The sequence below is a fragment of the Chinchilla lanigera genome, unplaced genomic scaffold (genome assembly GCF_000276665.1).
Source record: "Chinchilla lanigera isolate Chin_1 unplaced genomic scaffold, ChiLan1.0 scaffold00011, whole genome shotgun sequence".
Lineage (NCBI taxonomy): Eukaryota > Metazoa > Chordata > Mammalia > Rodentia > Chinchillidae > Chinchilla > Chinchilla lanigera.
In genome coordinates, this window is record NW_004955412.1 from 25,980,460 (window position 1) to 25,998,798 (window position 18,339).

The 18,339-nt window shown below is 45.5% G+C and overlaps 1 protein-coding gene across 2 annotated transcripts; it reads right to left on the reverse strand.

Moving 5' to 3' along the window:
• Nucleotides 1-775: 775 nt before the first annotated feature.
• On the reverse strand, nucleotides 776-17,837 carry Hepacam (hepatic and glial cell adhesion molecule). Of its 2 annotated transcripts, none has more exons than XM_013510951.1 (7): nucleotides 17,390-17,837; nucleotides 5,845-6,015; nucleotides 4,728-5,009; nucleotides 4,310-4,409; nucleotides 3,717-3,790; nucleotides 3,356-3,426; nucleotides 776-2,861 (listed from the first exon to the last, which is right to left on the reverse strand). In XM_013510951.1, exons 1-7 carry the CDS (start codon nucleotides 17,472-17,474, stop codon nucleotides 2,559-2,561), a joined length of 1,086 nt encoding a protein of 361 aa, XP_013366405.1. In that variant the 5' UTR covers nucleotides 17,475-17,837; the 3' UTR covers nucleotides 776-2,558. The 2 variants fall into 2 exon arrangements, with proteins under 2 accessions (XP_013366405.1, XP_005378504.1); XM_005378447.2 differs by having other exon boundaries at nucleotides 5,845-6,186; nucleotides 17,390-17,836.
• Nucleotides 17,838-18,339: the final 502 nt, after the last annotated feature.

Sequence of the window (18,339 nt, forward strand, 5' to 3'; positions counted from 1 at the left end):
GTCAGCCTTTGAGTATCTGGTGTTACAGGCATGCACCACTATGCCTGACAAAACCTTTTTCTTTGGTTGTACGATGCCGTTATCTCCTCTCTTTCCTCTTATCCCACTGGCTCAACCTTTTTAGCCTTCTGGGTGAGGTCCTTTTAACATAACTTCACATGATGATGTCTTCAGAGATCTACCTTTACCCCATATCACTTTCCACTCTACACATTCTCCTAAAATAATCTCGTCCACTCCCATGGCATGGTATCTTGAATTCTCCATGTCTTTCACACTCCCAGACTTTTATATATGTTTCTCCTGCTTAGAATGTATCCTCTCCTCTTTTAATAAACCTGCCTAGTCTTTCTAAGGTGAAGTGCAGGCCTGTTCTCCAAGATATCTTGACTGATGACCCCCAGTGTGAGTAGATGACTCTTCCACATGGTCCCAGAGCACCTTGTATCCACCCCTCTCACTGCATCTTACTATGTTGTAATAATCCGTTTATCTGTCTTTCTCCATGAGATTGCCTTCTAGGTAAGGATTATGGCATGGTTACACCGGCGTCTAGCACAGGGCCTGGTTAATGGAAGATAAATAAATGTTTGTGAATAGATTTAAAAAACCCTGAGTGAATGAGTAAATGAATGGGTGATGGTTTTGGAGTGGGCAGTTTGAGGTTTGAAAAGAAGGTATAGGATGGTGGAAGAAGATGAGAAGAATAGAGAAAAAGGAAATAATTGGTATGTCTAAGTTTTTCATTTTGCTTTCCTGCTTGAAGGGAATAAAGTTTTCATTTCATCAAAACTTTATTGAGCATCCAGTATGTGCTAGGCACTTTGCTAGATGCTAGTAATACAAAGATGAAGATCAAAACAAAACCGAAAACCACGCCCTTACTCCCCACCCGACCCCCCAATTTAAGGCAGGTTTGGCTTGAGCCTGGGAAGATGGCTGCTCAGGGATTCAGGAGCAGGGCATGGCACACGCTCATCACCGCTATTTTCACCTCTGTGTCTCAGGCTGACCAGCAGGCACCCCTTCTCCAAGTCTTGCATCTCTCACATTTGCCTGAGCAGCCTTCCCCACCCTGGGTACAGCACCCAGGAAGGCTAAGGGAGCAGTCCAGGCTACCTGGGGGAGCTGCAGACACTGCTCAAGTGGGCCTGCCGAAGTGCACAGGGACACACAGTGAGAGGGGAGCTGTGGAGATGAAGGCAGGGGGCAAAATGAGAAATCTTTGTGTCCTGGGGGCTGGGGCACAGTGTGCCCCTGTGTGGAGGTTGTGGATCTTGCGGCTTTGGGACTTGCTCCTGGGAAAGTCAGAATTGAAGATCAGGAGTTGAGGAGGGACCAGGCAGGCAGGATCCTCTGAGGACACTAGGGAGGGCACACCCAAACACCCAACGCCTCTTTCTCTTTCTTCCTCCAAACTGTTCAAAAAGAGGTGGTGGCCTGAGCATGGCCCAGCCTCTTAGTATTTTGCATTAGTATCATTAGGGAGTCTGCCCTGTCCAGTGCCCTGGGATCTGAGGGTCCAGGAATAGGTGGGCATTGTTGCCTTGACACACTGGGGAGCACTAAGCCTCCTCCTAGATTAGAATCTTACTTCCTTCTGCTGGAGGAAACTCTATAACTGTCCCTAGGAGAGTGATTGTTTGAAAGGCTTGTTTTGTAAGGAAGCAGGGTAGAAGGCACAAATGTGAGACTCATCTGATTTAGCTTTCTGGGTGAGGGGGGAGAGTGGGCACCCACTTATGTAAAAAAGTAAGCCCACCCGTTTCTTCTTTTCACCAACAGAGACAAAGAATGCTTGGCATGGCATGCTGCCGCCACCGCCACCGCTGCCGCCGAGAGAGGCTTTGGGGAAAGGCCAAGCACAGAGGCTGAAGGCTTTGCATTGGCAGGCCCAGGTCGGGGGGCCAAGGAATGTGCCTGGGCTCCTCCCTCACCACCTTGTAAGACCCAGCACCCAGGGTCTGGAGAAGGTGCTCCAAGCTGCAGCGTTCACAAAAGTTCCTTGGTGCTCAGCAGAGCCTGTGTACCCCAGTAACCGGCGCCTGACTGGCTTTTCCTTAGTGAAGCGCCTTTGTATGTTTTGGACAAGGGGCCTCCCTAATATGGTGTATGTGGGGAGAGGCTGACGGAATTGGGTGATGGTTGGGGTGAAAGGAAAGCGGGTGGGAAGCATAAGGACTCCCTAGGAAGAGCACAGGATAGTCATGGGGTGGGGTGGGGGGTTAGGTTACTGATGTTAGTTTCCGTGAGACCCTTTTAGAGGTTGAGCCGGAAATGTAATAATCTATACGGTCCTAAGAGCGCACAACCCAATACCCACTGAGAGCACAGCCGGTAAACCCAGAGCAAAGGTAACCTGGTTCCACCGCCAGATCAAATTGCTCCCTTGCCGAGGCAACGCCCCCATCCGCTCTTGCTCACACACGTCTGCACCCCAGTCACCTGCGTCCCAGCCCTGACCCCCCTCACCCTTCGCCGGTAGCACCCCGACTTCCTGGCCCTCCCGGCCGCCAGCTCCACACGTGGGTGCCGGAGGGGTATCTCTGGAGCGGGTATCAGGCGCTGATCTCCACCGAGCCAGCCTCGTCTTGCTCGCGGATTATGTGCACACCCGCAGTCCGCAGTGTGCGCGAGGCGCTGCGCGAGCGGCCGGGCGAGCTGGGAGCCCGCGGCGGCGACGAGTGCGTCCGGGCGGTGGCGGGGGAGCGCACCGGGGAGCGCGGGTAGCGGCGGGCGGAGCGGATGGGCAGCCCCGGCGAGCGGCCGGGCACGGGCGGAGACACGGAGTAGCCGGGAGGGCCGGGCTCCGACGTGCTCCTAGGCTCCGGAGCGGGGTTCTCCTCGGACTCTGGGGAGTCCTGCAAAGACACACGCCGCAGGGGTCAGCGGCAGCCAGACCCACGCGGGAGCGCGTCCCCGTTAGAGGACGCCGGGCTACGAGGGGGAGACCCGCACCGCCAGCCTCCCAGTAGGCGGCGACACCAGTCTGGCATTTCTCTGATGAAGTGTCACTCAGCATGGACCCTGGTACATAATCAGTGTTCTGTAAAGGTTGACAAGCATGGATTGCTTTGTCACTCCTCTTTCCACCTGCACTGGACAGCCTCGGGCACGGCCTTGGGACAGTGAGGACAACCCCAGAGTTGGTGTCCAAAGCCTAGGTTCCAAATCCAGATCTGCCATTTACTTGCCTAATTCCGTGCAATAATTTCCTGTCTCAGCAATATTTTCTAATCTTTAAAATGGGGACGACACGAATATCTCACAGTGAAGGACAATATAGCATGACTCCTTGGCATTCGGCGGAGCTCACTGCGTGTTGGGATGGGGCGCCCCCACTAGAGCTACTCACCTTGTCCTTCAGAACATAGAGTGCCATGGGGTTCTTCCGGTCCTGTTCCCCGCTTCGTGGGAGGGTGTCTGCTGCATAGGGGAAAGAACAGCGTGGCTGGCCCAGGTACAGGCCCGGGCCAACAGTCAGCGCCTATACTCTGCTCCCAAGTGGCCATCAGGGTCTCGGTCACAGCCTCTACCAACATATCTGAACAGCCAGGTCCTACCTTGGCTGCGTTTCTCCCTGCTCTGCAGTCTCTGAGCAGCTGGTGTAGGAAGGGGCCCTGCGGAGCCGGCTTCACCTCACCCACTCCTGCCTTTTCCCAAGAGCCCACTGGTCTGAGGGCCGATGGGCTGAGTTTGTAGGAGCGGATGCTCACCTTCTGGTTTCAGACGGTCATCATTCTGATCCATGTATTCTAGGGAGTTTTGCTTCTCCAGCTTTCTCTTCTTCCTAAAAATTGATACAGCCCCCCATGAAAAACAGAGCTGGTGAATGTGAGCAGGAGAAGATCTGGGGAGGAAGACCCAGGGAAGGTTCTGAAGGCCATAAGAGAGGGCTTGGGATAGGACAACAGGCTGTATGTGGTGGGACCAGCGGGTAGTTCACGAGCTTTGGAATGAGTCACATCTAGGTTTGCATCTTGAGGCTTCACCAGCACTGTGACACCAGCAAGTCCCTTATCCAGTGTGAACCTCAGTGTCTTTATCAGTAAACTGCAAGTAGTCAGTTTTAAAAGGTAGTATGCATGCTAACCCCAACACGGTGCCTAGCTCAAAATGCAAGTGAAAGCATTATTAACAGTGCTTGGGGGGGGTCAGAGGCAGTGAGCACAGAACACAGTTCCCTAGGAAATAGACAGATGTCCTGGCGTGAGGTACTCAGTCCAGGGAGGAAAGGTATTTTAAGAGATTTAAAAACAGAATGGAGCTTAGGTTTGGGGAGCTCAAGGTGTGGAACTTGAGGAGTTACCTCGACTTTTTGGAGGGTTTCCAGCAAGCACAGACTGTCACCAGTGTCACAAGGAGGAAGATGCCACCTGTCGACAAGATGATGTAGAGGGAGCTTCTTCCTAGAGAAAGACAGAGAGGAGAGGGAGAGACAGAGAGAAGGAGAAGGAGGAGGAGGAGGAGAAGAAGAGGTGGGAGAGATTTTGGAGTAGGGCAGCAGCCATTGCAAGCAGAGCTCCTGGCCACAGAAGGAAGAGGAAAGGAGCCCCAGGCGGCATGGTGGTCAGTGGTGGGACTGGAATACAGCCACTTCCCACTGTTTCTGTCCTCCATGGATAGCTGGCCCATCCCCGCCCCCTTTTTTTCTCTCCAGGGCCGCTTTCTAGAATGTCCTTAGTCTCCACGGGCACCTGCCTGTTGGAGCGGGCTGGGAGACTCACTGTACACGGTGATCTTGACAGGCAGGCTGCGGACCTGGCTGATGGGGTTCTCCACCACGCAGCTGTACAGGTCGTCATCCTCCATGAGCACGCGGGTGATAGTGAGCACCTTTTGGTCAGGGGACAGGAGCATTCGCGAGTCATTGAGGAGGGGTTTGCCATCCTTCAGCCAGGTGTAGCTGGGCTTGGTGCCATTCTCATGGGAGCAGTTCAGAGTGAAGGCCTCGCTGAGCTCCAGCACTGTGGTTGAAGCCACTAACACCTGTGGCCTTGAAATGGGCACTAAGTCCCAGAGGTGGAGGAACCTGTGAGTCATAGACTACAAAGCTTCTCCCTTCCCTTTACTCCCTACCTTCCAGCACATTATAGCTCAATCTGTGGGCTGAGAAACCCTTTGGGGGCCTTAGTCCAGACCTCTCCCATCAGCCACTCCATTCACTAGTTATAGAAGTGCCTACTGGTCATAGGGGGAAACAATACAGAGCAAGAGAGCCATGGTGTCTGCCTTTATTGCTTTCTTCCCAAATACTTTTCCACAACCACTGGGCTTTCAGGTTTTAAACTCACCCAGTAGAAGACATTTTAGTTAGGGGAAACCTAGGTCCAACTGTCTGTGCTCAAATCTTGGCATTGTCAGTTGATTGGGTAAGTTCCTCAACCTTTCTGTGCTTTACTTTCCTCATCTGAAAAATGGGGAGAATGACATTACCATCCCTATGTTATTGCAAGCATTAAGTGAGTTGAGATACATGAAGTATTAGAATAGTTCCTGGCATGCAATCAGTACTCTGTTCACATTAGCTGTGCTGTGTGCTGACTTCTAATATTCATTGGTTAACTCAGGTCTCCAGTGTCATTTTATTCACCTTAGTAGTGGGGATTGAAGCCAGAAAGTGCTTAGCTACATCCCTAACCCTTTTTATTATTTTATTTTGAAACGGGATCTCACTAAGTTGCTCAGGCTGACCTCGAACTTGTGATCCTCCTGCCTTCAGATTAGCTGGGATGACAGGTGTGCACCTCATGGCTTTTGTGTTGGTTTTCCCTGAGTCTAGCTGATCCTGCCCCTGCCCCTGCCCCGGGTCTGTCCCACCTCCTTCCCCGCAGAGTGCTTTACCATCCACTGTGAGGTTGATGGTCTTCTCCCCGGTGAAAGTGGCATCAGTGATAGAGATCTCCACCTCATAGGTGCCTTCATCAGCCAGCTGCAGATCACTGAGAAGCAGGGAACCGTTTTCAAAGAGCCGGATGCGGTCTCGGTAGTCAGGGCGCAGGTTGCCGATGACCTCTGTGCCAAGGGACTGCACCACAGTCACCGGCTTGTCCCGTTTCAGCTGCCACTTCACTACGGGTTTGTCACTGCTGGTGCTGCTGTACTGCACGGAAAGCAGTGCCGACTTCCCCACTGTGCCATGGATCAAACGCACTGGGCTGGTGATGTTCACCCCCTCTAGGGGGTCTGTGAACAGAGATCCATGGGGAAGAGAGCTGGGTCAGGCCCTCGGCGCCTTAGCCCACTCCCACCTTTAAATCCTTGAGTCCCCCAGTGCCTTGGCCCATGGGCCTTTTGCTCCCAGCCACATGCTTCCTCCCTACTGGTGCCATCGCCCCTCCCACAGTAGATCTGTGCCCTCTGCTCTTTGGCCTTGCCTCACAGCGAACCCATAGCCCTCCTTCTGTCCACCTGCCTTTCTGGCACTTATCCCATGGCCTTCCTCTTGTAGAAGATTCCACTTAGTCCCTGCTCCGTGAACTCCATTCACAGAAATACCTACAGAGCACCTTCTATGTGCCACATACTTTCTATGGCTTTCAGATAAATCAAGAGCAAAGCAGAGAGATATCCCTATCTCCGGAAGCTTGCAGGCCATTAGACATCATGATGAGTTAGTTTTCTTCTTGATTGGGGATTGGGGTATCAGGAGATGGAGAAAGCACAGGAAAATAAGTTTTGGAAGAAAAGAACATGTCACAAGATGATGCTAATACAGGGAAAGTTTAAGGACCTGAAGCCATGACCTTTTTCATCAAGAGCCTCCCCTATTCTTATCCTGGCATAGTTCTGCAACTGGGTAGGCAATTTCAGAAGTTCACTCTAACTCCAGTCCAGTTTGTATTTCTGATAGAAGAGGGACCTGACTGGGTAGAACAAAGAATTTAAAATCAGACGGCCTTGCTGGAGGTATAACCCATTGGCACAGTGCTTGCCTGGCAAGCAGAGGTCGTGAGTTTGATTCCTGGCACCAAAATAAATAATAAAATAAAATAAAATCAGATGGCCTTGCAAGGCTGGACCCTGCCACTTACTGGTTGCATAGATTTGGGCAAGCAGTCTTTCTAAGCCTCCTCCTTCTCATTTATAAAATAAGAATAGTAATAATAATAGTAACTATAACTGCCTTATCACATCCATAGGATTGTATCCAGCACAATATCCAATTCTTTGTTGTATGGTGGGAAAGAACACAAGGCTGAGCCCTAGAGATAGGTGCCCCATTGCTGCGTTGTATGACTTAGGAGATCTCACTTGTCTGTGTAGGGTTTAGATTGCTCACAGGTAATATGAATAGCTGGCTGGATGGTCTCATTGTTTCTTCCAGCTCTGTGATTCTAGGATTTTACCACCTTGTCTAATGGATGTCCATTAGACGCATCTCATATTCCAAGACCTCTTAGGAACTTTAGGGCCTGAACAGATGCTGTTCATTAGTGTCACCTGGCCAGGGAGAGCTTTGCAACCACCCCAGAGAAGCTCTTTTGGGGAAAATGCTAATTGGGAACAGAGGTGAGTTTAGGTGAGGAGACACACGTACACACCAGACTGGCGGTCCCTTCGGAACTCCAGCTGCTTCCTTGGTCCTTCCCTTTGAAGTTCTCTTTCCTCATTCTTATTTCTCACTCTGCTATTGCTGCAGATTAGAGTCGGGGAAGCTGAGCTGTACTTTCTTTTTCTCATTCCCCTCCTTGGGGCTAAAGAGCCCAGACCAAATCAAGAAATAATTGAACCAAAAGATGGATTGAGGCAATCAAAGCAATTGCAATTCTGTTCCACTTTCTTATATGGTCCACTTTTGGAATAGCTGCATTGTTAAGTGGTAAGTGCCTCATCTTTGCCACTTGACTCTGTTTCCCCTCTCTTAGCCTCAGTTTCCTCCTCTGTATAATGAAACAGTGGAACGCAATGGTTTCAAAGTGCTTCCTTTGAAAGCACTCTCTTATTCATCACTAGTCAGGTATGTGAGAATCATATAACCTTAAGAATGGAAAATATGATGCTAATGATTAAAGCTGCCCTATGTGTGGGTGTTGACTTTTTTTTTTTTGTACTGAGAATTTAACTAGTACCTTCACACTAAGCTATATCTTCAGCCTTTTTAAAAATTTTTAAATTTTGAGACAGGGTCTTATTGAGTTGCTAAGTTGCCCAGGCTGGGCTTGAACTTGGGATCCTCCTGCCTCAGTCTCCCAGGATGCTAGGATTATAAGCATGTCCCATCACACCCAGCTAATATCTGAATGTTGTATGCTTGCTGATGGGAAGTCTTAATCTGGGGGAAGTAGAATGAAACAATATGATATTTCTAAACATTTTCTATTGAAGCTATTTTTGTCCCCACAAATCTTACATAAAAATGAAAATAAATTAAATATGTTTCTAGCTTATTTGCTTAGGTAGAAGAGGTGGTGAGGAACTGACTCCAATCTTCCCCCGTCATTTGAGGCCGCTAGAAATCCCTATGGCTCTCTGTAGCAGAATGAAATCCATTTGCCCACATGACCCACACATTTCTTTTTCCCAACTTTTAATTTGTGTGGTTCTTTAAATAGGATTCCTTGCCTAGCAACTGCTAGGTTCCAGGCTTGGCTTCATTTAGAAACCCAAGTTACAGATTTTTGTGAGTAGGCAAATAGGCTTTGGTGTGTATGATTTGAGGTAGTCCTGAGAAAACCAGTGAAGCTTCACTAAAGACCACAGAGTGATAGTTAGAGAAGGTCTACTTCTCAAAACCCAGCCTGAAATGGTGTGGTGTGCACACGAGGCTTGTATGTGCAAGGCCCTCCTGAAGTTTAATATATATATATATATATATTGCTCTTGCTGTGGTTTAAATATAGTTTGTCCCCCAAGGGTTTATGTGCTGGAAGCTTACTTCCCAATGTAGCAATATTAAGAGGTGGTGAAACCTTTAAGAGGTAGAGTAGATTAGATGACAGGGAACACCGCCCTTGGATGGGATTAAGGCAGTTATCCTGGGACCCAGAGTTAATTCTTGAGAAAAAAACTGCTATAAAGGAAGGAGACTGCCCGCCCCTACTTTCTAGCTTCCTGTTTCACCATTTGATCTCTTCTTCTTCCATGTACTTGCTAATCCATCTGCTGTGATGGACAGCCCTTGTCAGAGCCAGTGCCATGCTGTTTGAACTTTCTGCCTCCAAATCTCTGAGCTAAATAAACCTATTTCTTTATAAAGTCCCCAGCCCAATGTGTTTCATTTTAGCAATGGAAAACTGAGATCTGAAGCACCAAACTCTGAGGTTTCTCAGTTCCTTCTTCCACGGGGCTAAACAGTGACAGTCCTAATCCCCAGGGCAAATGGAAGGGATTCCTTTTCTCCCTTAATAGTCTCTAACCTCTCTGGAGATTCTCTGGCTGTGACCTTCTATTCCACTCCACACTCCAACTGGCCATTTTGTGATGTCTTTCCCCTGAAATTCTGCTTTTTCTGCCTATTTTATTTTATTTGTTTTGTTTTGTTTCATACTGGGACTGAAACTCATGCTTGTCAGGCAGCTGCTGAGCCGCTGAGCTATATCCCCAGCTTTTCTGCCAATTTAAACTTGATTTATTCTGGATAAAAGCAGTGGGGAAGCTGCGGCCCATGGATTGCCTTACCCTGGTCTAGATGGTGCCCCTCTCATGCCTGGGAACGTAGGTCGGCTCATGAGTAGAGCTGCATGTGCACATGCCCATAACTGAGTGCAGCAGGTTTTTACAGAAGCTGACACAGAGGGCATTTTGCTGAGCAGGCACTGTTTACCAAAGACTCTATCCAGAATCAGAATCCATGCTAAGTTCAGGGTTTCACAACCTTCAAAAGACACAGAGAATTGGGACAGGAGCCAAGACAGGATGCAAAAGTGAGGAAATGGCTAATAATGCCAGTCCCAAAATGCATAAAAGGGACTAGGACTATTCAGCCTGGAGAGTAATTAACTTCATCATTGCCTCTGAGGCATCACATGTACAAAGTTTCTGTTCCTACTAGAACCTGAACAAAAGATGAGCATCTTCACAAGATGTTCCTGTCATGCACGCCTGTAATCCCAACACGTGGGAGGCAGAGGCAGAAGGACCATTGCAAATTTGAGGCCACCCTGGGCAACAAAGTGGACTCAAGGCCTGCGTGAACTGCATAGCAAGACCCTGTCTCAGGAAAAAAAAAAAAAAGATGCTCCTGTCAACCTGAACAATATGTGCTGAGTTAGCTTGCTGGCTCATCCACAAGTAGGATTTTGATATTAAGAAGTGTCAAATTCAAAGTATAAGAACATATATGCACAGAGCCTTGGGCTCCCTTCATAGCTTCTTCCCTGAAAGAAATCACCATCTATTCATTTTTGTGGGCTCCCTTGGATAGGCAAAAGTTTCCTTAAATTTATCTTTTAAAAGCATTGATGAGAAATGGCACAATGGTGCACACTTGTAATCCTAGTACTGAAAGAGGCTGTAGCAGGAGAATCACAAGTTCAAGTCCTGCCTGGGCAGCTTAATGAGACTCTGTCTCAATGTAAAAAATAATTAAAAAGGGCTGAGGCTGTAGCTCAGTGTGAAAGCTCTAGGTTCACTTGGGGGTGGGAGTGGGGTTCAGTGGGATGGGCCCAAACTTGTATTCCAGGATGTGGTCTTTCTACAATTTATCTATACTCTCCAATACCAAGGACTGTAGTTACTGCCTTTATCTGAAGGATTTTTTATTTGTTTGTGTCTGTCTTCAGAAAGAAATCCTCCATCCCTTCACCCAGCAGACTCTGGAGCTTTCTCTGACTCTAGTAGTACAGTATTTTCCTTTCTGAGGTGTAGTGACCAGAACTATTCATAATAGTCAGGGCAGCACATGGCTTGGTGTTTTAAGTGGAAAAGCATGCTGTTTTCTCCTTTTGGTTTTCAATATTCTTCCTAATTATCAATAATTCAAGAAAATACTCCTGTTACTACTGTATAGGTCCATTGCTTATTGTATAAATGATGGTATTGTTGGGTTATATTCTTATGTCATCCTGTTGAAGCCTATAAGGGACTATAAAAGTGTGCAGTTGTTCGAAGTGTCAGTCATTCAGAAATGTGGGAAAAAATTAGGAAACCAAAACTATAAAGAAGACCATTGGCATCCAAGAAGACAGGGTTGGGAGATTTTTATCTACATTCTAAGGAGCAGAAATGTTGAGGAATGCATATGCACCTAACACATACGTATTAGGATAGCACATAGAACCGGACATGGTAGCACACACTTACAATTCTACCTACTCAGAAGGATGAGGAAAGGAGATTGCAAGTTCAAGGCCATCCTGAGCAATGTATGTAGACTCTATCATAAAATAAAATAAAATAAAATGGTCTGGGGATGTAGCTCAAAGGTGAAGCACTTCACTAGCATGTACAAGGCTCTGGGGTCAATCTCCAGTATTACAAAAAAAAAATTTCCATGTTTATCGATTGGAACAGTCACTATTGTTAAGCTGTCATCTCTCGCAAACTGATCTATAATTTACTACAATACCAATCCAGAGTCAGGTGTCTGTTTTTATATTGGCACAAAAACAGATCAAGAGGACAGAATAGAGCATCTAAAACCAGACTTATATCTGATCTCTCAGTTCATGACAAAGACGACACAGTAGTACAGCGAAGAAAGGGTGTGGGTTTCGCTGTGGATTAGGGCCACTCCTTAGGATTTGTTCTTGGCAAAATTACTGTCCTATCTCCCTCCCATTGCCCTTCACAAGGTTGTTGGCCTCCCTTCAGAAATATTATGTTCCCCTTTTTGGTCCAGCACTGTAAATCCTAAAAGGAGAAGCCACACCTAAATGGTTAAGGTGTTAACTGGTAAATATTTCTTTAGATTCACAGAACCCAGAACATCAATGGCTTTTATTCTTTCTCTGCATCAACTATCACAAAATACTATCAGTAAATTGATGTGAAGTTTAACTTACAGAAAAGTAATATTGTCTGTCTAAAAGAAGTACAGGAGCTGGCCCAGTAGCTGGAGGCCAATTGTGACATCCCAGTGTTTCAAACAAGAGGAAGAAACAAAAAAGGAAATACCCTGGAGGATAAAGATTCCACTTTTTCAGTGCTGGCCCTTGAATAAACCTGACTTCTTTTCTCCAAATCTTTTTTTTTCTTTTTTTGAGACAGAGTCTCACTACGTAGTTAAGGCTGGCCTTGAATTCACTATGTAGCCCAAGCTGGCCTCAAACTCTCAGCAGTCTTCTTGCCTCAGACCTATTCTTTTCTCTGAAGTAGGGGTCTTTTTTTTTTTTTTTTTTTTTTTTTTTTGAGACAGGGTCTCACTATGCAGTTCAGGCTGGCCTTGAGCTCATTTTATAGCCCATGCTGGTCTCGAACTTGCAATGATCCTCCTGTCTCAGCCTCCCACGTGCTGGTATTACAGGCGTGTGCTACCATGCCCAGCGTGAAGTACTGGTGTTTGAGCAACCAGTTGTCTGAACTTACTATGGTAACAGTTGTTGTTTCAAATAAATAGTGCTGGGCCATGTAGGGAAAAAAAAAAAATCTTGACCCTTACCTCATACCTTATATAAATATTGATTCTAAGTAGACTGATTGTAGATATAAACATGAACATGGAAACAATAACATTTTAAAAAGAAAACCGAGGAGAATATCTCTGTGACTTGAAGCAGACACAGATCTCAAACAAGACACGAAAGTGGTAACCAACCAGGTGTGGTGGTGCACACCTATATTCCCAGCACTTGGGAGGATGAGGGAGGAGGATTGCTGTGAGCTTGAGGCCAACCTGGGCTATCCAGTGAGCTCAAGGCCAGTGAATTATATAGTAAGACTCTGTTTAAAAAAAAATCAAAAGTAAAAGAAAAAAAAGAAGGTGGTAACCATAAAAAAGATATATTCAACACAATAAAATTAAGAGCTTTCATTCATTAAAAAAGTCACCACTAGAGAGTGAAAAAGCAAGCCACAGAGCAGGAAGAGACAGCTGTAATGCATTTATAATATAATAACACCCAAAATATAGACTCCTACAAATCAATAATATGAAATAAAATCCAGCCATTCCCCAGAAAAATGTGCAAAAGACTTGGAATAGATATTTCACAAAAAAGGATATCCAAACAGCTAACAAAAATATGAAAAAAACTCAATTTAAGTAATTGTCATAAAATGCACTGTTAAACAACTATCATTTGACATCATTGTATACTTCCTAGAGTAGCCAAAATCAAAACAGAAAATATAATTGTTGGTGAAAATGTGGATCACATGGAACTCTCATTTATGTTGCTGAGAGTCTACACTGACGCAACCACTTTGAAAACAGGCCATGTCTACCAACCTAAACATACATATACTTTATCCTCTGGATTGGAGATGATATAAGTGTTTCCCCCAAGGATTTGTGTTTTGGAAGCCTGATCCTCAGTGTGATGATTTTAAGAGGTGGTGGAACTTTAAAGGGTGGAGCTTAGTGGGAAGCCCTTAGAGCATTGGTGCATCCCCTTGGAAAAGATTCATATAGTTATCATGGGACTCTCACTAGTCTTTAGTCATGCTCTAGCTTCCCGTCTCACCATGTGAGCTCTCCCTCCCATGTGCCATAACATCTTTACCAGGACCAAGCTGATGCTGGCACCGTGCTCCTAAACCTTCAGAACTGTGAGCTTAACCAAACTTTTTACTTTATAAAGTTACCTGGTCTCATGTATTTGTCATAGTAATTGATAGTATACTAAAACACCCTATAACTAAGAAATTCTACTACTTGGTTTATCTGTAGGAGAAATGTGTGTTAGAATGGTTTACCATCTCTTATTCATGAAGCCCCACTGGTGCTGAGTTGGTTGGATTGGTTTGGAAACAACAAAAACTATTATCAATGTTGAATAGATAAGTAAATTATGGTATATTCATACACTGAAATACCATACAGCAATGACACCAAACAAACTAAAATTTAAAAATCTAGATAAAGCTTACAAAATTGGTGTTTAACAAAAGAAGCCAAACATAAAAAATGCATACATAGAATTCCATATATAAAGTTCAAAGACGTGCAGAACTAATCTGTATTAGAAGTTAGAATACCACCGAAATCATGAAGAGAGGACACTACTAATTGAGATACCATGAGGGTAATTCTGGGAACTAAAGCGCTGTATTCTGTTTTGATCTGGGTTGCTGGTTACATGGGTTTGCACTCTTCTTTAAAGGTTCATCAAACTGTATCTTTATGCTAACCGCATTTTCCTATGGGTGATTTTCAATTATAATTTTTTAAAAAGTCAGCGTCTATAACATGGAGGTGAATTTATGACTGAAAAGAGTAGCACCCAGGCAGGGAACTTGTTTCTATTGGATCCCTAGAGGAATATATAACTGTAGGATGCCGGCGAGCAAAACCTTGAAACTCAGATTATTAAATTTACAGCTGCATTTAGGTTTGTCCACATTCTGGCCTCTGTAAAAGCTTTGTTTGCTCCATGAACTGGATTGTGATGAGGTTAAAAAAACGTTATTTGTCCATACTAGGGCCAGAGCATTAAAGACTGTCACTTACGTGTTATAAATATGAATAATAATAACAATAAAAAAACTGTTATTTGAAGGGGAAAGGGACTAAAAATAATTGAGATGTGTTATTAACACTCCAATAGGAATGTAATCATTACATACTGCAAATATGTACTAATAAACATAAATATTAAAAAATAAAGACTTATTTGCCTGAGGCTAGCATGGTGATTGTTGTCATAACTCAAGACATAAAATAAATCTTTAAATCCAGGTCCATGTGGTCCAATCCTTCTGTTAGTGCCAATCTTAAAAGCTACATTTCCCAGCTTCCTTTGTGGTAAGGTATGACCATGTAACTGAACTCTAGCCAATAGAATTAGTAGAAGTGATTGCACCAGAGATATAGTTTAGCAAAAGTTCCCTTCTATGTCCCTCCATTTTTCTTGTTTTATTATATAGCTGAAAAAAAAAAAAACAGAGACAAGCCATATGTATTATATATGTACCAGTTCCCCCAAGCTGGTCTCAGACTTGAGATAGTTCTCCTGCCTCAGCCTCCTTAGTATCCTGGGATTGCAGGTGTCTGCCACCCAGCCTGGCCAATTATGTCCCCTGAAAAGCTTATTTATTAAAACTTGATCCCCAATGTAATAGTGTTCAGAGATGAGGCCTAGAGAAGTGATTGGGTGATAAGAACACTAACTTTACTAAGTAATCTGATTGAGCCATTGATGAGTTCATAGTCTAATAGGTTATTATGAGGTGGGTGAGACCCAGTTGGAGGTAGTATATCACTGGTGTGCAACTTTGAAAGGTGTGTCTTGACTCTGACTCCTTCTTTTCACTCTTCACTTCCTGGCTACCATAGGGAAACAGCTTTACTCTGTTATGCCCTCCCACTAGGATGTGTCTGTTTTGTCACTAGCCTAAAATCAGTGGAGCCAACAAGCCATTTACTGAAACCTCTGAAACTGTAAACCAAAATAACTTTCCTCCTTTTAGTTGCTTTCCTCAGGTATTTTGTCTCAGAGACAGAAAGGTAACTGCAACCTAAACATGTGCAATACTGATCACTATATTCTTCAACCCTATCTCATTTTTTGTCTAAAGTTTCACCTAGAAACCCTACGTACCTCTCTGGATCCTCTAAATTCCTGTCAATCATTAGATCTTGACTTTACCTCCAAAATATTATCTCAATATGTCTAATTCCCTCTATCTTTATTGTAACTCAGGTGCACATTATTTCTCTTCTGAGTTATTCCAAGACGTTGTAGTGGGTACCTTTGTTATTCGTACAGGGAAGGCCTATTCCCAGTATCTCAGAATATGAACTTACTTGGTAGATTACGAAATTACTTGGCAAAGCTGTAAATTTAATTTAATTTGGTCATTGCAGATCTGTTGTTAAGATGAGATCACACTGGAGTAGGGTGGGCCTACTTTAGCATACATCCTTACAAAATGGGAAATTTGGATATAGACATGCAAAGCCACCCAAGGATTAAAGTTCTGCTGCCACAAGCCAAAGAACTATGCAAAGCTTGAAGAGAGAGCTGGGAAATTCCTTCCTGATACCGTCAAAGGGAGCATGGATGGCCCTGGCAACATCTTGATCTCCAACTTCTGGCTTCCAGAACTGTGAGGCAATGAATTTCTGTTGTTTCAGCTACCCCATTGTGGCACTTTGTTGCAGATATCCTAAAAATAATACAAGCTTCCTTTCCTATTTTATTTGCCTCCAGCTTCCCCTCCAGCGCTTTACTTCAGACTTGTACACTGTCTGAAATGTACATATCTCCTGCCAGTCCCCAAATTAAAAACCATTCAATTGCCCTTTCCATCCATATTTGTAGATTATATTCCAGGCTTTTGAGATCTTTACAAGGCTCCTGTCTAACTCAATTCCTACTTTCCTCTCTAGCAGTGATAAATTACCGGGTTCTACCTAAACACATGATGCTATTCCAAGCTGTTGACCTTTGCCCATTTCCTCAAAAATAATGCCCACTCACACTCCTGTCTGTTCCTTATCCTTTAAAATTCAGTGCAGACATTCCTTCTACCGGGAAATTTCCCCTGATATTCTCCCACTTTCATCTTGCACCAGTAACAGTAGCTTCCTAGATGGGGGTATGTGACCTTTCTCTGATTCGTATGTTTTATTGCATATCTGACTCATACTAGCCTGCGTTATACATAAATGATCTCTGCATCGGTTTGCTCCATTAAGTTGTGCCTTCTTAGGCTTTCTATAATTGTGCGTGGGTGTTAAAAAATAAATACAACTAGTGTTAAAATAAGATGAATTAAAAAAAAAAAATAAGATCAGTTCTCCAAGGAGTTGATAGGGGGCGCTAACAGGAGGTAGATGTCTATGACATGGAGTGAATTAGGGATAGGTTGGAATTACTATCTCAAATCAGGAGGCTCATTATATCCAAAGCTTCTTTCATTGCTCATGATATGCTCAAGAAGCCAGGATGAGGGTCTGGGGAAACATAAAAGCAAGATTTCCCTTGCCCCTCCCACCAAGCCTCACCATAATCCCCTGGAAAGAATGCTGCACTGGCCCACGCCAACGAGTCATCCCATAAGAAGTGGCATGGTGCCCTCCATCTAATGCACTGAATGCCGTGGGAGCTCCAAAGTCATGCAGGCTTTTGGGGGAGGGGGCCAGGGGCCGGGCGGGCGGGAGGCACCCAGAATGAAGAAATACATTCAACACTAATGCCTGGATTCACTGAGATGCTTCCCACGACAGCTGCACTCTCTCCCCTCCTCCCGTCCCAAAGCATTCAAGCCCTTGACTTTCCCCTCCCTCTCCTTTGAAAGCCCTGGGTCTTTCTCTAGACCCTTTCTTACCCTTTGGATGTCCTACCTGGCTGGATCAGAAGCAGGTAGACCAAAGGAGTGAGGCTCAGGGCCCTGGAAACTCTGGACAGGGCTCTCCTTTCTCTCTTCATTTTGGGTGGCGTTCTCCAGCTCTGGTGCAGACAATTAGCATGATTTCTCCACTCTGAGCACGTCCCTTTGTACCACTCGGAGTTTCTCTGCCCGAACACAGCCCTGCCAACTTCCCTCTGAATACACAGAGCTCTGTGTATTGCTGGGCTTGTTCTTTCCTCTCCCTCAAACCTTGCATTTTCTAGTTTCCAAGCCCTACATCCCCAGTTTGGAGGAGTATCTGCTAAGGAGATAACCTTCAGGTCCTTCTTGGGGGGCACGGGTGGCCCAGCGGTTCTCTGCCTGTCTGGGCTCAGCCCCACTCCCAGCACAAATGAGGATCTGGGTTCGGGGAAGCCACAGGCGGGGACACACACTCCTCTAGACCTTGTGTCCCAACCTACCCTGTCTACACCTCACTCTCCTTGTCCCTGAGAGGGAGGGTCTGTGCCAAGACAGACTTCCAATAAACTCTAAAGAAAGAAGGGAGAGGAGCTTTTAAAAAGCTGGAAAGTGAGAGACTCCAGGGAATTGCCAAAGAAATGGAAGACTCCAGTTTTGCCCCAGAGATAAATATTGGGAAATGGCTTGAATTCAATTTCTTTCACCCTTTTTCTCAGCCTGCTTGAGATCCTCTCTTATCACAGATGCTAGGGAGCTCTTTCTACACTGCTCATCCCCCTACCTCCATGCAATGTTGTAGAACATGTCAGAGCAAAGACTAAGCGAATGCCCCAGAGCCAGCATCCTGGGCTCTGTCACCATTGAAATAGCCTAGTTGTGCCATCCTGTCTTGCTGCTACACATCCTCATTCTACTCTGATACGCTCCCCCCAAGTCCGTGGGATGCCAATGGGACAGATGCTCAGTGGCCATGTAATCTTG

Excerpts from the sequence above, each read along its gene's own strand:
- Hepacam (XM_005378447.2), bottom strand. The coding sequence starts at position 17,474 with ATGAAGAGAGAAAGGAGAGCCCTGTCCAGAGTTTCCAGGGCCCTGAGC. Across the intron at positions 6,187-17,389 it reads CCTGCTTCTGATCCAGCCAG|ACCCCCTAGAGGGGGTGAAC; the intron begins GTAGGACATCCA and ends CTCTGTTCACAG. Across the intron at positions 2,862-3,355 it reads TCTATGTTCTGAAGGACAAG|GACTCCCCAGAGTCCGAGGA; the intron begins GTGAGTAGCTCT and ends GTGTCTTTGCAG.